At 32.2% G+C, this 12,778-nt stretch overlaps 1 protein-coding gene across 1 annotated transcript; it reads left to right on the top strand.

The window, feature by feature from the left end:
• Positions 1–2,310: 2,310 nt before the first annotated feature.
• On the top strand, positions 2,311–12,106 carry LOC127736447 (trypsin alpha-like). The gene is made up of 7 exons (XM_052246999.1): positions 2,311–2,370; positions 3,500–3,570; positions 4,940–5,103; positions 6,004–6,082; positions 7,540–7,717; positions 10,253–10,389; positions 11,924–12,106. Exons 1-7 carry the CDS (start codon positions 2,331–2,333, stop codon positions 12,074–12,076), a joined length of 822 nt encoding a protein of 273 aa, XP_052102959.1. The 5' UTR covers positions 2,311–2,330; the 3' UTR covers positions 12,077–12,106.
• Positions 12,107–12,778: the final 672 nt, after the last annotated feature.

The raw sequence follows: 12,778 nt of genomic DNA, 5'->3' as shown, positions 1-12,778 counted from the left end.
TTGAAAGAACTAGCCAAACTTTGTTTCTTGAAAAAATAGCCAGCGTAGATACAAATAGGTATAAATCATACTTTGAAAAAAAAAAACTCTTTGAATTTTTAACATACAATCGGCAAACCTATGGGAAACAACTGTGCTCCTCTTCTTGTCGACTTGTTCCTTTATTAATGTATGACATACTTTATACAAGAGCTTCCCAGAAAGATTTAAAAGAAGTTAGCATTATGCTTCACTTCAAGTTCCGCTAAATAGATGATGCCCTCTCACTAAATAATTAACATTTTGATGTTTATGTTGAACCCATCTATCCAATCGTAATCGATATAAAGGATACCACAGATACAGTTAAGACTACCAAATATCCTGACTTACATCTAAAATTTGACAATGAGGGTAGGTTGAGAACAAAACTTTACAACAAAGGGACAATTTCAGTTTTCCAATTGTGACTTTCCATTTCTAGGTATAAATGTGCATTACTTAATAAATAAATATGTAGCAACATTCCAGAGCTTGCATTTCCGGTCATGATTTCCTTGATAATGGGTTGCTGCTTACAAGGAAGCTATTGAACAAAGAGTTATGAGAGGTACAGTTGAATTCAGCTATTCCAAAGTTTAACTGACGCCATCTCAAGTTAGTTGACCTTTATGGAATATCTGTGTCACAGATAACGACGGATATGTTCCAATTATCGTAACCATCATACCGGTTGACACCGTTATCCTCTTTTCCAGGATTGTGACACCAAGAAATGAGATTCATTATAACATATTTATACATGCATGATCAACAAGACGGGTACCAAATGCATGTGGAGCAGGAACTGCTTACCCTTTCGTAGCAAGTGAGTTCACTCCCGGTTTTTGGTGGGGAAAGTGTTGCTAAGTCTTTAGTTTTCTTCGTCGTGTTTTTTTGGAATTTTCCTTTCGTTGTATTTTGTTTTTTTGCAACGGCATTGTTAGCTTTCTTCAACTTTTTATGTTCCACGTGAAATCAATTATAATGCGCCATATTGCTGAAATTTGCACAATGAAGATGTCGATTCCAAAGTAGGTGAATAACTCGAAAAATATTTATAAAATTTCAATATTTATCAAACATCTATAGCAAAGGATGACGATTTACTGTTACATATTTCTATCAATTTACAATAAATATAACATCATTCTCAGGAACTTTTTCAAATCAATAAAATATCCATTTAAAAAAAGAAAGAAAGCATAACCGTTCGCACGAAGTAAACGAGCAATGTGTAAAAATAGTGTGGATTTACTAATTTGGCGGAGCTAATAATTCTATATAAGGGAACGACTGTTAATATTCGAGGCTTGAGGGTTTGTTGGTGGACAGGATTTTTTTTTTCGGATTGACTCTTTATTTTCATCTGTTGCTAAGCATGCTTATTTTTTTCTGCGGCTTTGCCGTGCGAAAGTTTATTTGCACTTTTGAACACAATTGTTTCCTGCATTTTGTGTTGCAGAATTTTCAAGAGTTACTTTAAGAATGTAACTGGCACCAAATGATTTCAAGACATACATAGAAAAGTTTGATTCACATCACAAACGGGAAACAAAACTTATTTCTCGTTCTGGAAATGCTAAGCTTATATTTCGCTTCACCTCTGTTTTGCTACATACCTTTTTTAATATAAATCTGCATATATGCAGAAAACTTGTAAACTGAATATAAGTCGTCAGAAATGAAATTCACGCAACAACCTACACTGAAGAAATTGTGGTTTTTTGAAATATGTAAATGTCAAATTTCATTGTCATAACATATGTAGACATGTATTACCTGACATGCAACTGCAATTGTTTAGATGTAATAACATCATAATATAGGTTACATTATAATTATGCTTTTGACATAAAAAATAAAAAAAAAAAAATTCTTTCAAAACTATCCGATGTACGATACACAAACTTGCAAATTTACTTCCACACTGCGTGTTCTCCGTTCTTTCAAATTTTCTTCAAACTGAGCTGCAACTTGGAAAATGCAAATGCCTTCATGGCCATTTAACCGTGCGATACGGCAGATGGATGTAGAAATAAATACACAAGTTGGATAACATATTTTACATAAGTTTCACCTGTTGCGTTTTCACAATAAATAACTAAATTCAAACTTTAAACTGTGTTAAGCAGTAATTTAAAGTGTCTGAAGCTTTAGTCCAGAGTCTATAAATTTCAATTTTAAGTGTTTATAGGCGACTAAGGAATACATAAGTGCCATGTAAAACGTGCAAGTTTCATTTAACATCATGTATAAAAAGCTAAATATCTTAAAGTTTGTCACCAATCGGACATCTACGAAGAAGAAAGATGGGAGTCTTACTACTTGCGTTCGCACTGATTGCAGCTGGTATGTTTTTGCTATATGTTATTTAATTCATTATTTTTTTTTTCATTTCTCTTCCCTTTTCTTAAATTCCGAGTAATCAAGACGCAACTAAAAAGTTGACAAGGATATTGGCAATTTGTATTTAGGAGAAGTTTTTGGTTTCCAAAGGTTACCGACGAAAATTGGACATTAAAATAAATAATAATCCAGCTCAAATATATTACATTGCTATCTTTTCTAAGTTTATGCGCATTTAAAATTAGATTTGCTTATTTTTGTCAATTACACTTCACTTAGAAATTGACCGAAATTGAACTAAAATTCTTTTCCTGTCGAGTTAGTATCTTAAAAGACTCTTTTTTCAAATTTGTTTAGTCCTTCATCTTTGTCTATTACATATTTGCTTTTGTTTATTTTTGTTAGACTATATCAAATTTCAATTTTCTTTAGAACATGATGTTGAATAAAGCTCTAAAATAAGGGGCAAAAACGACAATTTTGACAAATTGGTAAATGTGAAAACGGATTCTTCGAGGTTCGCGGGATATCGTTCTCTGACAGTTTTTTTGAAAGTATAGATTATCTTGATTTTTTAGCTTTGATTTACAAAATAATTGGAATCTAAAGTGTGTGTTACATGATATTTCATTCAGTTTTATTCTGAAAACAATATTTCTTTTTAATTTGCTAATTTGATAGTATTTATATACATTTATAAATTCCAGAAATATATTTAGGGTGCAAAATTTTGCCTTTTGAAGATTAAAAATAATTGTATCCGAGTGGAGTTGGGAAATTACAAAGTATTATATATCTTTGATTTGACCAACAGGAGTATTATATTCTATATTTTTGGCGAATTGTATCTTTTAGGTTGACAATAATTATAAGTGGACAAAAATGAGAACAAATTCACTTGTTGGTGCATGTGTCTGTATGTGGTATGATGCATGTATTATTAATATGCCTAGCATTGTATTAAGTTATCCTATTAGCACTGCTTGATTTTGGAATAAAGATTTATTATTATAGATATTGTTCATTTTACAAAAATGAGCAACTAACTGTATAACAAGTTATCATTGCGCTTTGCGTCTTTTTGTTCTGTTGTACATAATTTGTCGCATTTCTTTTTTAATTATTATTAAAGCCTCTGCTGTTGACATATGGCAACCAGCGAAAGAGCTGATAGAAAGTATAGAAAGGGGAGACAAATGGCCGGTAAGCTTTCTTATTTGTATACATAACTGTGCTTAATTTGGTGGATAGTTGTCTCATTGGCAATCATACCTCATCTCCTTATTTTTATAAAGGAGTAGAGCCAATTTTCCCTGCATTTGTTTCACTCACAGGATTAAAGTCTAAAAAGATGTCACATTCTATACTGTATGTTGAATATTATTTATAAACAGTCTGAATCATGCATGTGATTAAAATATTTTTTTACCATTTTAAACATCTCTATACACTCAAAATTCTATTCAGTGCTACCTTTTTTAGTCTTGTATGTTTTTTTGATTTGGTTAATTTATATGTTTTGGAGTTTGGTGTTACGTCCATTTTCTCTGAACAAATCCACAATTTTGTTTAGAGGCCAGCTGAAGCCCGCCTCCGGGTGCGGGATTTTCTCGCTGTGTCGAAGACTCATTGGTGGCATTCGGCTGTTTTATGCTCTTTGGTCGGGTTGTTGTTTCTTTGACACATTCCTCGTTTCCATTCTCAGTTTTATATTTTGCTGTTGTAGACTTATTGATACAAAACTACAAATTTTACATGTTTTTGTCAAATTTTGCATTGGAGGACATCGCTTAACAGAACTACAGAATTTTAGTTTTTATTAATGATGTCCTTAACACTTTTCTAGGATAAATACTCAAAATTTCTGTCAAAATCGCAATTTTCAGCTGTCTTTAGGCGTTTATAGGTTGGTGATATGTTTAGAAATAAGCCTACATTTGAGTACCTTAAAGTGTACACATTTACATTTGGCTGTGCTACGTTGAATTTAAGTAAAGATTGAAATACTTTTTGAAAATGACCCCTGGTGTGAAATAAATTCAGGAGAAATTGGCCTTCCTCTTTGCAACTGTAGCTTAATGGACGTGTAAAATTAAATCTTTTCTCTCAATTACAGCAGAATGCATTGAGTGTGTAGGTAAAGGTAATATCTTTGGTTAGCTTGCTTGTTAGCTGAACCGTGAAGTCATTATTAGGTTAGGTAAACTATCCTCCTTTAAGAGTAGACTAGTCCGACCGATAACCAATCTATCTGTCTATAGGACTATACTACTACGAAAGGAGGGTAGTATACCTAACCTAATAATGACTTCACGGTTCAACTAACAAGCAAGCTAACCAAAGATTCTACCTTTACCTACACACCCAATGCATTCTGCTGTAAATGAGTATGTATCTAACTATACTCAACTCGCATATTTATATTTATCCGATTAAATAGGTCTAGTACATTTCTGGTGTATTGATCCTATCAGCTGCCAAGACTATTTAAACTTCTCTTTTTTCAATATTTTAGTCCTATCTATATGTTCTAAATATTTAAGTCACATCAATCTTCTCTTTTTTATTTCAGGTCGATGACGGAGTTGGGAAAATCGTCGGTGGTGTAGATACAACAATTTCACAGCACCCTCATCAAGTGTCCCTACAAAGAAGTAATAGCCATATTTGCGGGGGTGCCATCGTGAATGCAGATTGGATTGTAACGGCTGCACATTGTGTTGACAGTTCCAGACCGTAAGTATACGGATATATTGTAACACGGATTTTCTGAACTTAAGTGCACACATCAAGATCTACTATTATATAAAAATGTGAAGATATTTCCTTTACAGCAGAATTAAAAAAATAATTTGGATTCAAAATTTGGACAATATACCACACCTATAAGCTTATCTATATTTAAACTTCCACAGGGAAGGAACCCGTGCGTACCTTTTCTTTTTTTACCTAGAAACATTTTGTGGTATTTCGCCTCCTTTAAGTGCAGTTGATAAAAGAAGTTTTCATTCGAGAAGTCTATAATATTTAACAAGGACGACAAACCACGGTTTAGGGTCACTGGAATAATTCCTCAACCTAGCAGAGTGTCATTTCCACATATTTATACCAAACAAACAAACAAATACTTTATTTGCCCATCACGGCGCCCAAAATGAGCAGAATAATCAACAATCATAATTTTCAAACATAATATAAAAAAAAAATTAGATTAAACATAACATGATTAGCGTTGATTTAAATGAAAACATCTAATATTAAAGTAAATGCAATACTAGTAAGTAATTTGTAATAATAAAAAAATGTAGTATACCAATACATCAAAAGAGTCTGTTTAAAAGTGTTTGTTACATGTAGGTACATGTATATACCTGGTAAACTATTATTCCACTACATAATCGTACTTTTAAAAATACTGTTGACTGCAATAAGCGAAAGAACACTAAATCTGTATAGAATATTTTATAACAGTATGCAACCGACGAGGTTTTAGACTTTGGACCAGGCACACGAATCCACTACAGAGCTAAAGAGATTTCTTTTTTAAATTTATATCTCAACACCACTCTTATTATATCAAGTAACGGTAATTTTTAGGGATAATATAATACATATTTTCTTTTTCTTTGTTTTCAGACAGGACTACAGGATTCGAGCAGGATCTTCAAATCATGGCAGTGGTGGGACTACGAGAAGTATAGAGCTCATCGTACCGGTAAAATTCTGATCATTTATTCCTTTAATCATTCAGGGTATTATATTTGTTTGTTTAGTATTGACAAGGCTGCATTATCACCCTAAACACAATTGTGTATTATTAGTTACACAGAGATCTAGTGACCTTATACGAAACCAAGCCTACTAACCCCATATTAAATATACACGATCTCCACGCGGTCGATTTTAACCAATGATAATCCTAGAAATGTATAGGAGGTATGATAAAAGGCTATTTTAAGAGATTTGACAGTGCAGTCTTATGTTAAATATAAACCCCATCATATCATTACATTATATTCAAATGTTTATGACACTCGAGTCTAACAGTAATGTTAATAATTTTGATCACATATATAATGGTATTAAATTTTTTTTTTGACTTTTCAGTGCCAAAATTGAATAAGTAAGAAAGCTAGTTTTGTCTAAATAGTATACGACACTACACTGAATTTGGGCCAACCTTTAAAAAGGGGTTTCTGGTAAATAAATTATCCAAACACGAAAAAATCACTAATAAACCGATTTCCTCATTTATTTCGTGTTAGGCATGGAAGCATTAAGCATGTAGCAATACCGATATGTCATGATTGACTAATTGGAATTTGGTCCGAATCTAATCATCGGGCATAAGCCATATGGCTACCCAAGTGATATGCAGTAATATATAAGTCATATTGAAATATTATTCATATATTGTCTGCATTCTGTTAAAATGACTGAAAGAAAGCTACAAGTAAATGAATAATAGTATGTAAATTTTCATAATTTAATATACTGTTATATGTCAGGTGAAAATAATATCATACAGACATAACAATGCCGAAGACGGTAACCCAACTGGCTCTTGAGTTTTTCCTATGCAATATATTGACACGAAATTTTATTTGTAAAACAGATTGTAGAACAAACATTTGCAAAGTAGAATGCAAAAAACATTAAAAAAATTAAGTGCCAGTCTTTGTAAGAATCAGGCAATTTAGAAAAATTTCAAAACATGGCCGAAAAAAAACCCACCGACTTAACCATCCTATTTTGAAGTTACCTTCATCCTGAGTTAGAAATGGTAGGTCTTTTGTTTCTCCGCGTGTGTCTGGTAATTCGAGAAATCTCTAGATATCTTTTGGTTAGAATGATAGCAAATTACGGAGTTAGCTCCCCTTAATTGTTTATTTCTAGTGCATTTCAACCAAATTATATCTTGAATTACCAGAACAAGAAAAGGAAACGAATGTCATATTTGTGCACCATTATACATTTTGAACATAAATTAATGTCAACTTGAGTGGGTTTTTGTTTGTCATGTTTTCACCACTGCCTGATTCTTAGGTAGATTGGCACTTAATTCATCAATTACTGGAAACCCACGCATTTTTGTATATAAAAAACGCTATTTCATTGCATTTTGGTATTGTGGCAAAATAAAATAGCCTTTTCTAAACTCTTATTTTTTAGCACGAAAATTACAACTCAGGATCTGGAACATTCCCAAATGACATTGCATTGATGAAAATGTCATCTAGTTTGTCATTAACCGGTAGTATTTCAGCTATTACTTTGGCAACAGGAAGTCCTGACGAGTTTGCTGGCCAGACATGTGAAATCACTGGATGGGGCAGAACTTGTGGAACATGTAAGTACATTACTAAAACATAGTCTGGCGTAAATTGTGGAACATGTAAGTACATAACTAAACTTAAGTCTGGCAGAAATTGTTGAACATGCAAATTCATACCTCAAACAAATTATTGCAGAACTTGTGGAACATATAAGTTCATACCTCAGAAAAGGTTTGCAGAATTTATATATATATATATATATATATATATATATTATATATATATGCGGTATACCATCTTTTCCGCAAGTTTATTGTTTTCTGTTTGGTATTAAATTAAATATTAAGATCCATTTTGTTACATCTGGTGATCCGTTTATTTGGCAATCGCCATGGCAGTCAGCAGGGTTTAAGAACATCAGTTGTTCGACCTGTTAGTCAAATGCGTTTTGTTAAAATATACCTTTTCACTATTTTGGTCTTTTGGAAAATGTTGTTTGTGCTGTATTTAGACCCCTCTACCAAGAAATTTGTTTGCATGCACACGTATAAAAATTGCGGTGTTTATCCAACGCAATCATAGGTTTGAACGTTGTTTTCAATTTATGCTTGTTTATATTTTTTCGTTTGGGCTTGTATTATATTTGCCTTCGGGTTTATATGATCCGTTCATCCTATTTCGACTCTTTAAAATTCAAGAGTCAATCCTAAATTGAGATAAATTTTATGGACTTCCAAATACTGTTTCGATCCCTAACATCACTGAAGAGACATTGATTGTCGAAATCCGGATATGGTGTACTAATGTTTGCACCTTTTGTTTGCGGTATACCATCTTTACTGCAAGTTTATTGTTTTCTGTTTGGTATTAAATTTATATTATTAAAGATCCATTTTGTTACATCTGGTGATCCGTTTATTTGGCAATCGCCATTGACAGTCAGCAGGGTTTAAGAACATCAGTTGTTCGACCTGTTAGTCAAATGCGTTTTGTTAAAATATACCTTTTCACTCTTTTGGTCTTTTGGAAAATGTTGTTTGTGCTGTATTTAGACCCCTCTACCAAGAAATTTGTTTGCATGCACACGTATAAAAATTGCGGTTTTTATCCAACGCAATCATAGGTTTGAACGTTGTTTTCAATTTAGACTTGTTTATATTTTTTCGTTTGGGCTTGTATTATATTTGCCTTCGGGTTTATATGATCCGTTCATCCTATTTCGACTCTTCAAAATTCGAGAGTCAATCCCAAATTGAGGTAAATTATATGGCCTTCCAAATACCGTTTCGATTCCTTACATCACTGAAGAGACATTAATTGTCGAAATCCGGATATGGTGTACAAAGTTTTGCACCTCATGTTTGCGGTATACCATCTTTTCCGCAAGTTTTTTGTTTTCTATTTGGTATTAGATTAAAATTAAGATCCATTTTGTTACATCTGTGATCCGTTTATTTGGCAATCGCCATGGCAGTCAGCAGGGTTTAAGAACATCCGTTGTTCGACCTGCTAGTCAAATGCGTTTTGTTAAAATATACTTTTTCACTTTTTGGTCTTTTGGAAAATGTTGTTTGTGCTGTATTTAGACCCCTCTACCAAGAAATTTGTTTTGCATGCACACGTATAAAAATTGCGGTTTTTATCCAACGCAATCATAGGTTTGAACGTTGTTTTCAATTTAGACTTGTATATATATATACACACCTTACAAGCTCCTAGTGAATATTCTTTAAATATACATTTATAACAATATATATTAAAATTGAGAATGGAAATGGGGAATTACTGCCAATTATGAGACAGGAGTGCAATTAATCTGTAAGACTTTTAATCATTATGTTTTTCATATTATTACGACTGTTTTTTCACAGGTTCGGAAAGATTCATTATTTTCAACTTTGCCATGTTAAGGAAGATAACTCAGATAATTCAATAATATAAAGGAATGAACACGTAATTCATCTATTTTGTTTGGCAGCAAGAAAACATGTACAGTGTTCCCATTCTTCTTTTTAATTTTCTGAAAGCACATTATAACAGCTATCTTCCCATATCTTTTTTTTTAAATTCTGTTGTTAAGTTTTCTTTCAATTCACACAAAAGCGTTTTTTCATTGTATAATCATGACAAATTCTAAAAAATTCGCACATTTGGCTTAACAAAATTAAAGCTCCATGACTCATACTTTTTATTATGTGTTTAGAAATAGCGTTATATAAACTATACATTTTGTCAAAGAATTGCAAAGTTCTATAGTTGTCTATTGAGCGGATTGGACCCTCGGGAAATGTTGTTCCACCAGCAATGATCTATTGATATAGTTATTAAAACATACGATACTTATTTCTAAGCGCACAATATTTTTTTTCTGGAATGCCATACATTTGGTATCATATGAAGGCCAAAAGGTTTGGACGCTTATCATTCATATAATTTTAGAGAGTGTCAAATTCAAATGGAACAAAAGATGGAGGCCCAAAATGTTCAAGATCAACTTTTGCCTGCGGGAATAGTTAGTGTTTAGGACAATTGCATTATTCATGAAAACATCTATAATAATGTTTCTCTGGTACGCCCATTTTATGAAATTGCCGATTTTTATTTTGCAGGCGGTTTACCCATTACTTTACAATCATTAAGCATGCAAGTGCTTCGAAACAGTGAGTGCAGAAACTATTGGACTGGCAATAACATAATTGACGGCCATATTTGTGTATTCCAAGGAACCGGTTTCAGTGCTTGCAATGTAAGTAAAACACATTCTTACATGATTTTGAATAAGTTTCTGTATAACGCATTGACATTTATCAATATTTAGGGTGTTTTTAAACAACAGAAAACGCTTCGTGAGATAATATTAAAGATGTACATTACTTACACTTTGAAGTACAAAATTGAAAACAACACGTTTAATAATTTCATGCGTCCGAAGCGCTTTTTCTGGATTTACCTTTATCAGGAACGCTCAATGCCAAACATTTGAAATCCGAGGGATGTATAAGTACCGAAACAGTTGAAGAGCTATATGACAAAAATACCCAAAATAAATAGCCAAATTCATCTAAGGTCAACTTTGCCTGAGGGAGTTGAAACCTTAGTTTCTTTATAATTTCAAAATTTATAAACGGACAATTTTAGAAATGTGAAAGATATACATGTATATTATTTACACATTTAACTTTAAGTATGAAATAAAAAAAAGATATATATTACTTACACATTGAAGTACAAAATAAGATATATATTATTTACACACATTTATATTACTTGCACATTTTAGTACGAAATATAAAAAAATATAAAGATATATATTACTAATACACTGAAGTAAGAAATAAGATGTATATATATATATATATATAAAGACTTTACTCCAATTTTAAAATGACATTAGTAGTCTCCCTTGTATTTGTTAACGTCATACTATTGTTAATGTCAATCAATTGTTTTATAACACTTATGTGTACAAGTCAAGTTACCTGTGAAGATTTGTAAAAGCAGTGAAAGCGCTAGTAAAAGTATTATCATTTATTAATTTTCTTATATGCTACCAGCATACAGATTCTACTTAACTTTTCTTTATATATATATAAAGTCAAATGCGTTTTGTTAAAATATACTTTTTCACTCATTTGGTCTTTTGGAAAATGTTGTTTGTGCTGTATTTAGACCCCTCTTCCAAGAAAATTTTTGGATCCACCAACTCCACACTTTAGAACCTGATGGTCTTAACGAAAAAGATGAGAAAAGATACAGGAAAGATAAAGAATAATTTAGTACACAATATCGTCCTTTTTATCCTGTAATATTGGCCAATGGACGTTGCTAACTTCAACTACCAATTTTGTAAAAATCTTGAACTTCATCCAAATTATGTATTATTTTCAAGGCAGCTAAATTCAAGTGCAACATATACATTGAGCTGCAAAAGTTTCTTATCATCTACATCCGATTTCACCTGGATAGATGCACGCTTGATAAAGCTAGTTAGTCTAGCGAAATATTGCGTTTATTTTCATCATTTTGTAAATATTTTAAACATTCTTATATTTACATACTAAATAGTGTGTTAAAATTACATTGTTAGGCAATCTATAATTTTATTTGTGTAATTGAATTAATCTCTGTACTGATTAATCCACACTCCCATAGATTTGTATGTCATGTGCTGCTATTTATAGGCACTTATATATATATATATATATATATATATATATATATATATACCATGTATACTGTAAAACACCTTCATTGTATACATCATCTTTATTTATCATTAGGGAGACAGTGGAGGACCAATGGTTTGTTCTGGTCAACTCGCTGGTGTCACATCATGGGGCCAGAGTGGATGTCCAGGAAGCCGTCCTAGCGTTTACACTCGCATTGGCGTGTACAAAAGCTGGATGGAATACGTTATAACATCAAATTCCTAATTTATGTCCGAATAAACAATGCAGTATATATATATGTGTTATTCTATTTTTATTTTAAATGTATGCGAGCCCACACAATTGATTCATTGGCCTTTGCTTCACGTACACGACGTTTCCAATATAGCGGACACGTGGCTACGTGGAAGATATAAAAAAAATGACATAGATAGCTTCAAAGGTCGTCTTATCGAGGAGTGTTTAGTACCGTGATCGTGTCTTGATTTAATTAGGTCACTCCCCCGAATAATTGCCTTAGTTCCCTACAAGTCAGCATACAAAAAGTAACGAAAATGTTTGATTCAATGTTTTTCGTCAAGCTTTCATTATTAAAATTGTGGTTGTTGAAAATAAACGCACGTAAAGCGTAATATCAAAATATTGACATGGTTTGGTTAAGTAATTGACAGTGTTCCAAATTTTGTTATGGTTTGGATATCTTGGTGTAGTCAGGGGTGAACTATTAGTTACATAGGGTGCTAGTGACCTAATAGGATATATATAAGGTCAGTAGCACACTGTGTAACGAATTTATCTCACCGACTATCTTAACATGTGGTATTTAGACTAGTGGCCTTAATAAAGTGATCAAGTCTTCAATAGTTAGTTCCATTGGTCTATACAAAAACGAATGCCAACAATAACAACTTGTTAGCTTTAAATGTGTTTTATGAATTTATTTCAATCGTTCATCATCAATTTCTC

Source organism: Mytilus californianus, unplaced genomic scaffold (genome assembly GCF_021869535.1).
Source record: "Mytilus californianus isolate M0D057914Y unplaced genomic scaffold, xbMytCali1.0.p SCAF_31, whole genome shotgun sequence".
NCBI classification, from domain to species: Eukaryota; Metazoa; Mollusca; class Bivalvia; order Mytilida; family Mytilidae; genus Mytilus; species Mytilus californianus.
The sequence above is the reverse complement of the archived record's forward strand: the minus strand, read 5'-3'. Positions and strand labels throughout refer to the sequence as shown.

Bases quoted from the DNA above. Each gene is read 5' to 3' on its own strand.
- LOC127736447 (XM_052246999.1), top strand. From the start codon at position 2,331: ATGGGAGTCTTACTACTTGCGTTCGCACTGATTGCAGCTG. The intron at 3,571-4,939 runs GTAAGCTTTCTT...TTTTTATTTCAG, and splicing joins AAAGGGGAGACAAATGGCCG to GTCGATGACGGAGTTGGGAA. The intron at 7,718-10,252 runs GTAAGTACATTA...TTTATTTTGCAG, and splicing joins GGGCAGAACTTGTGGAACAT to GCGGTTTACCCATTACTTTA.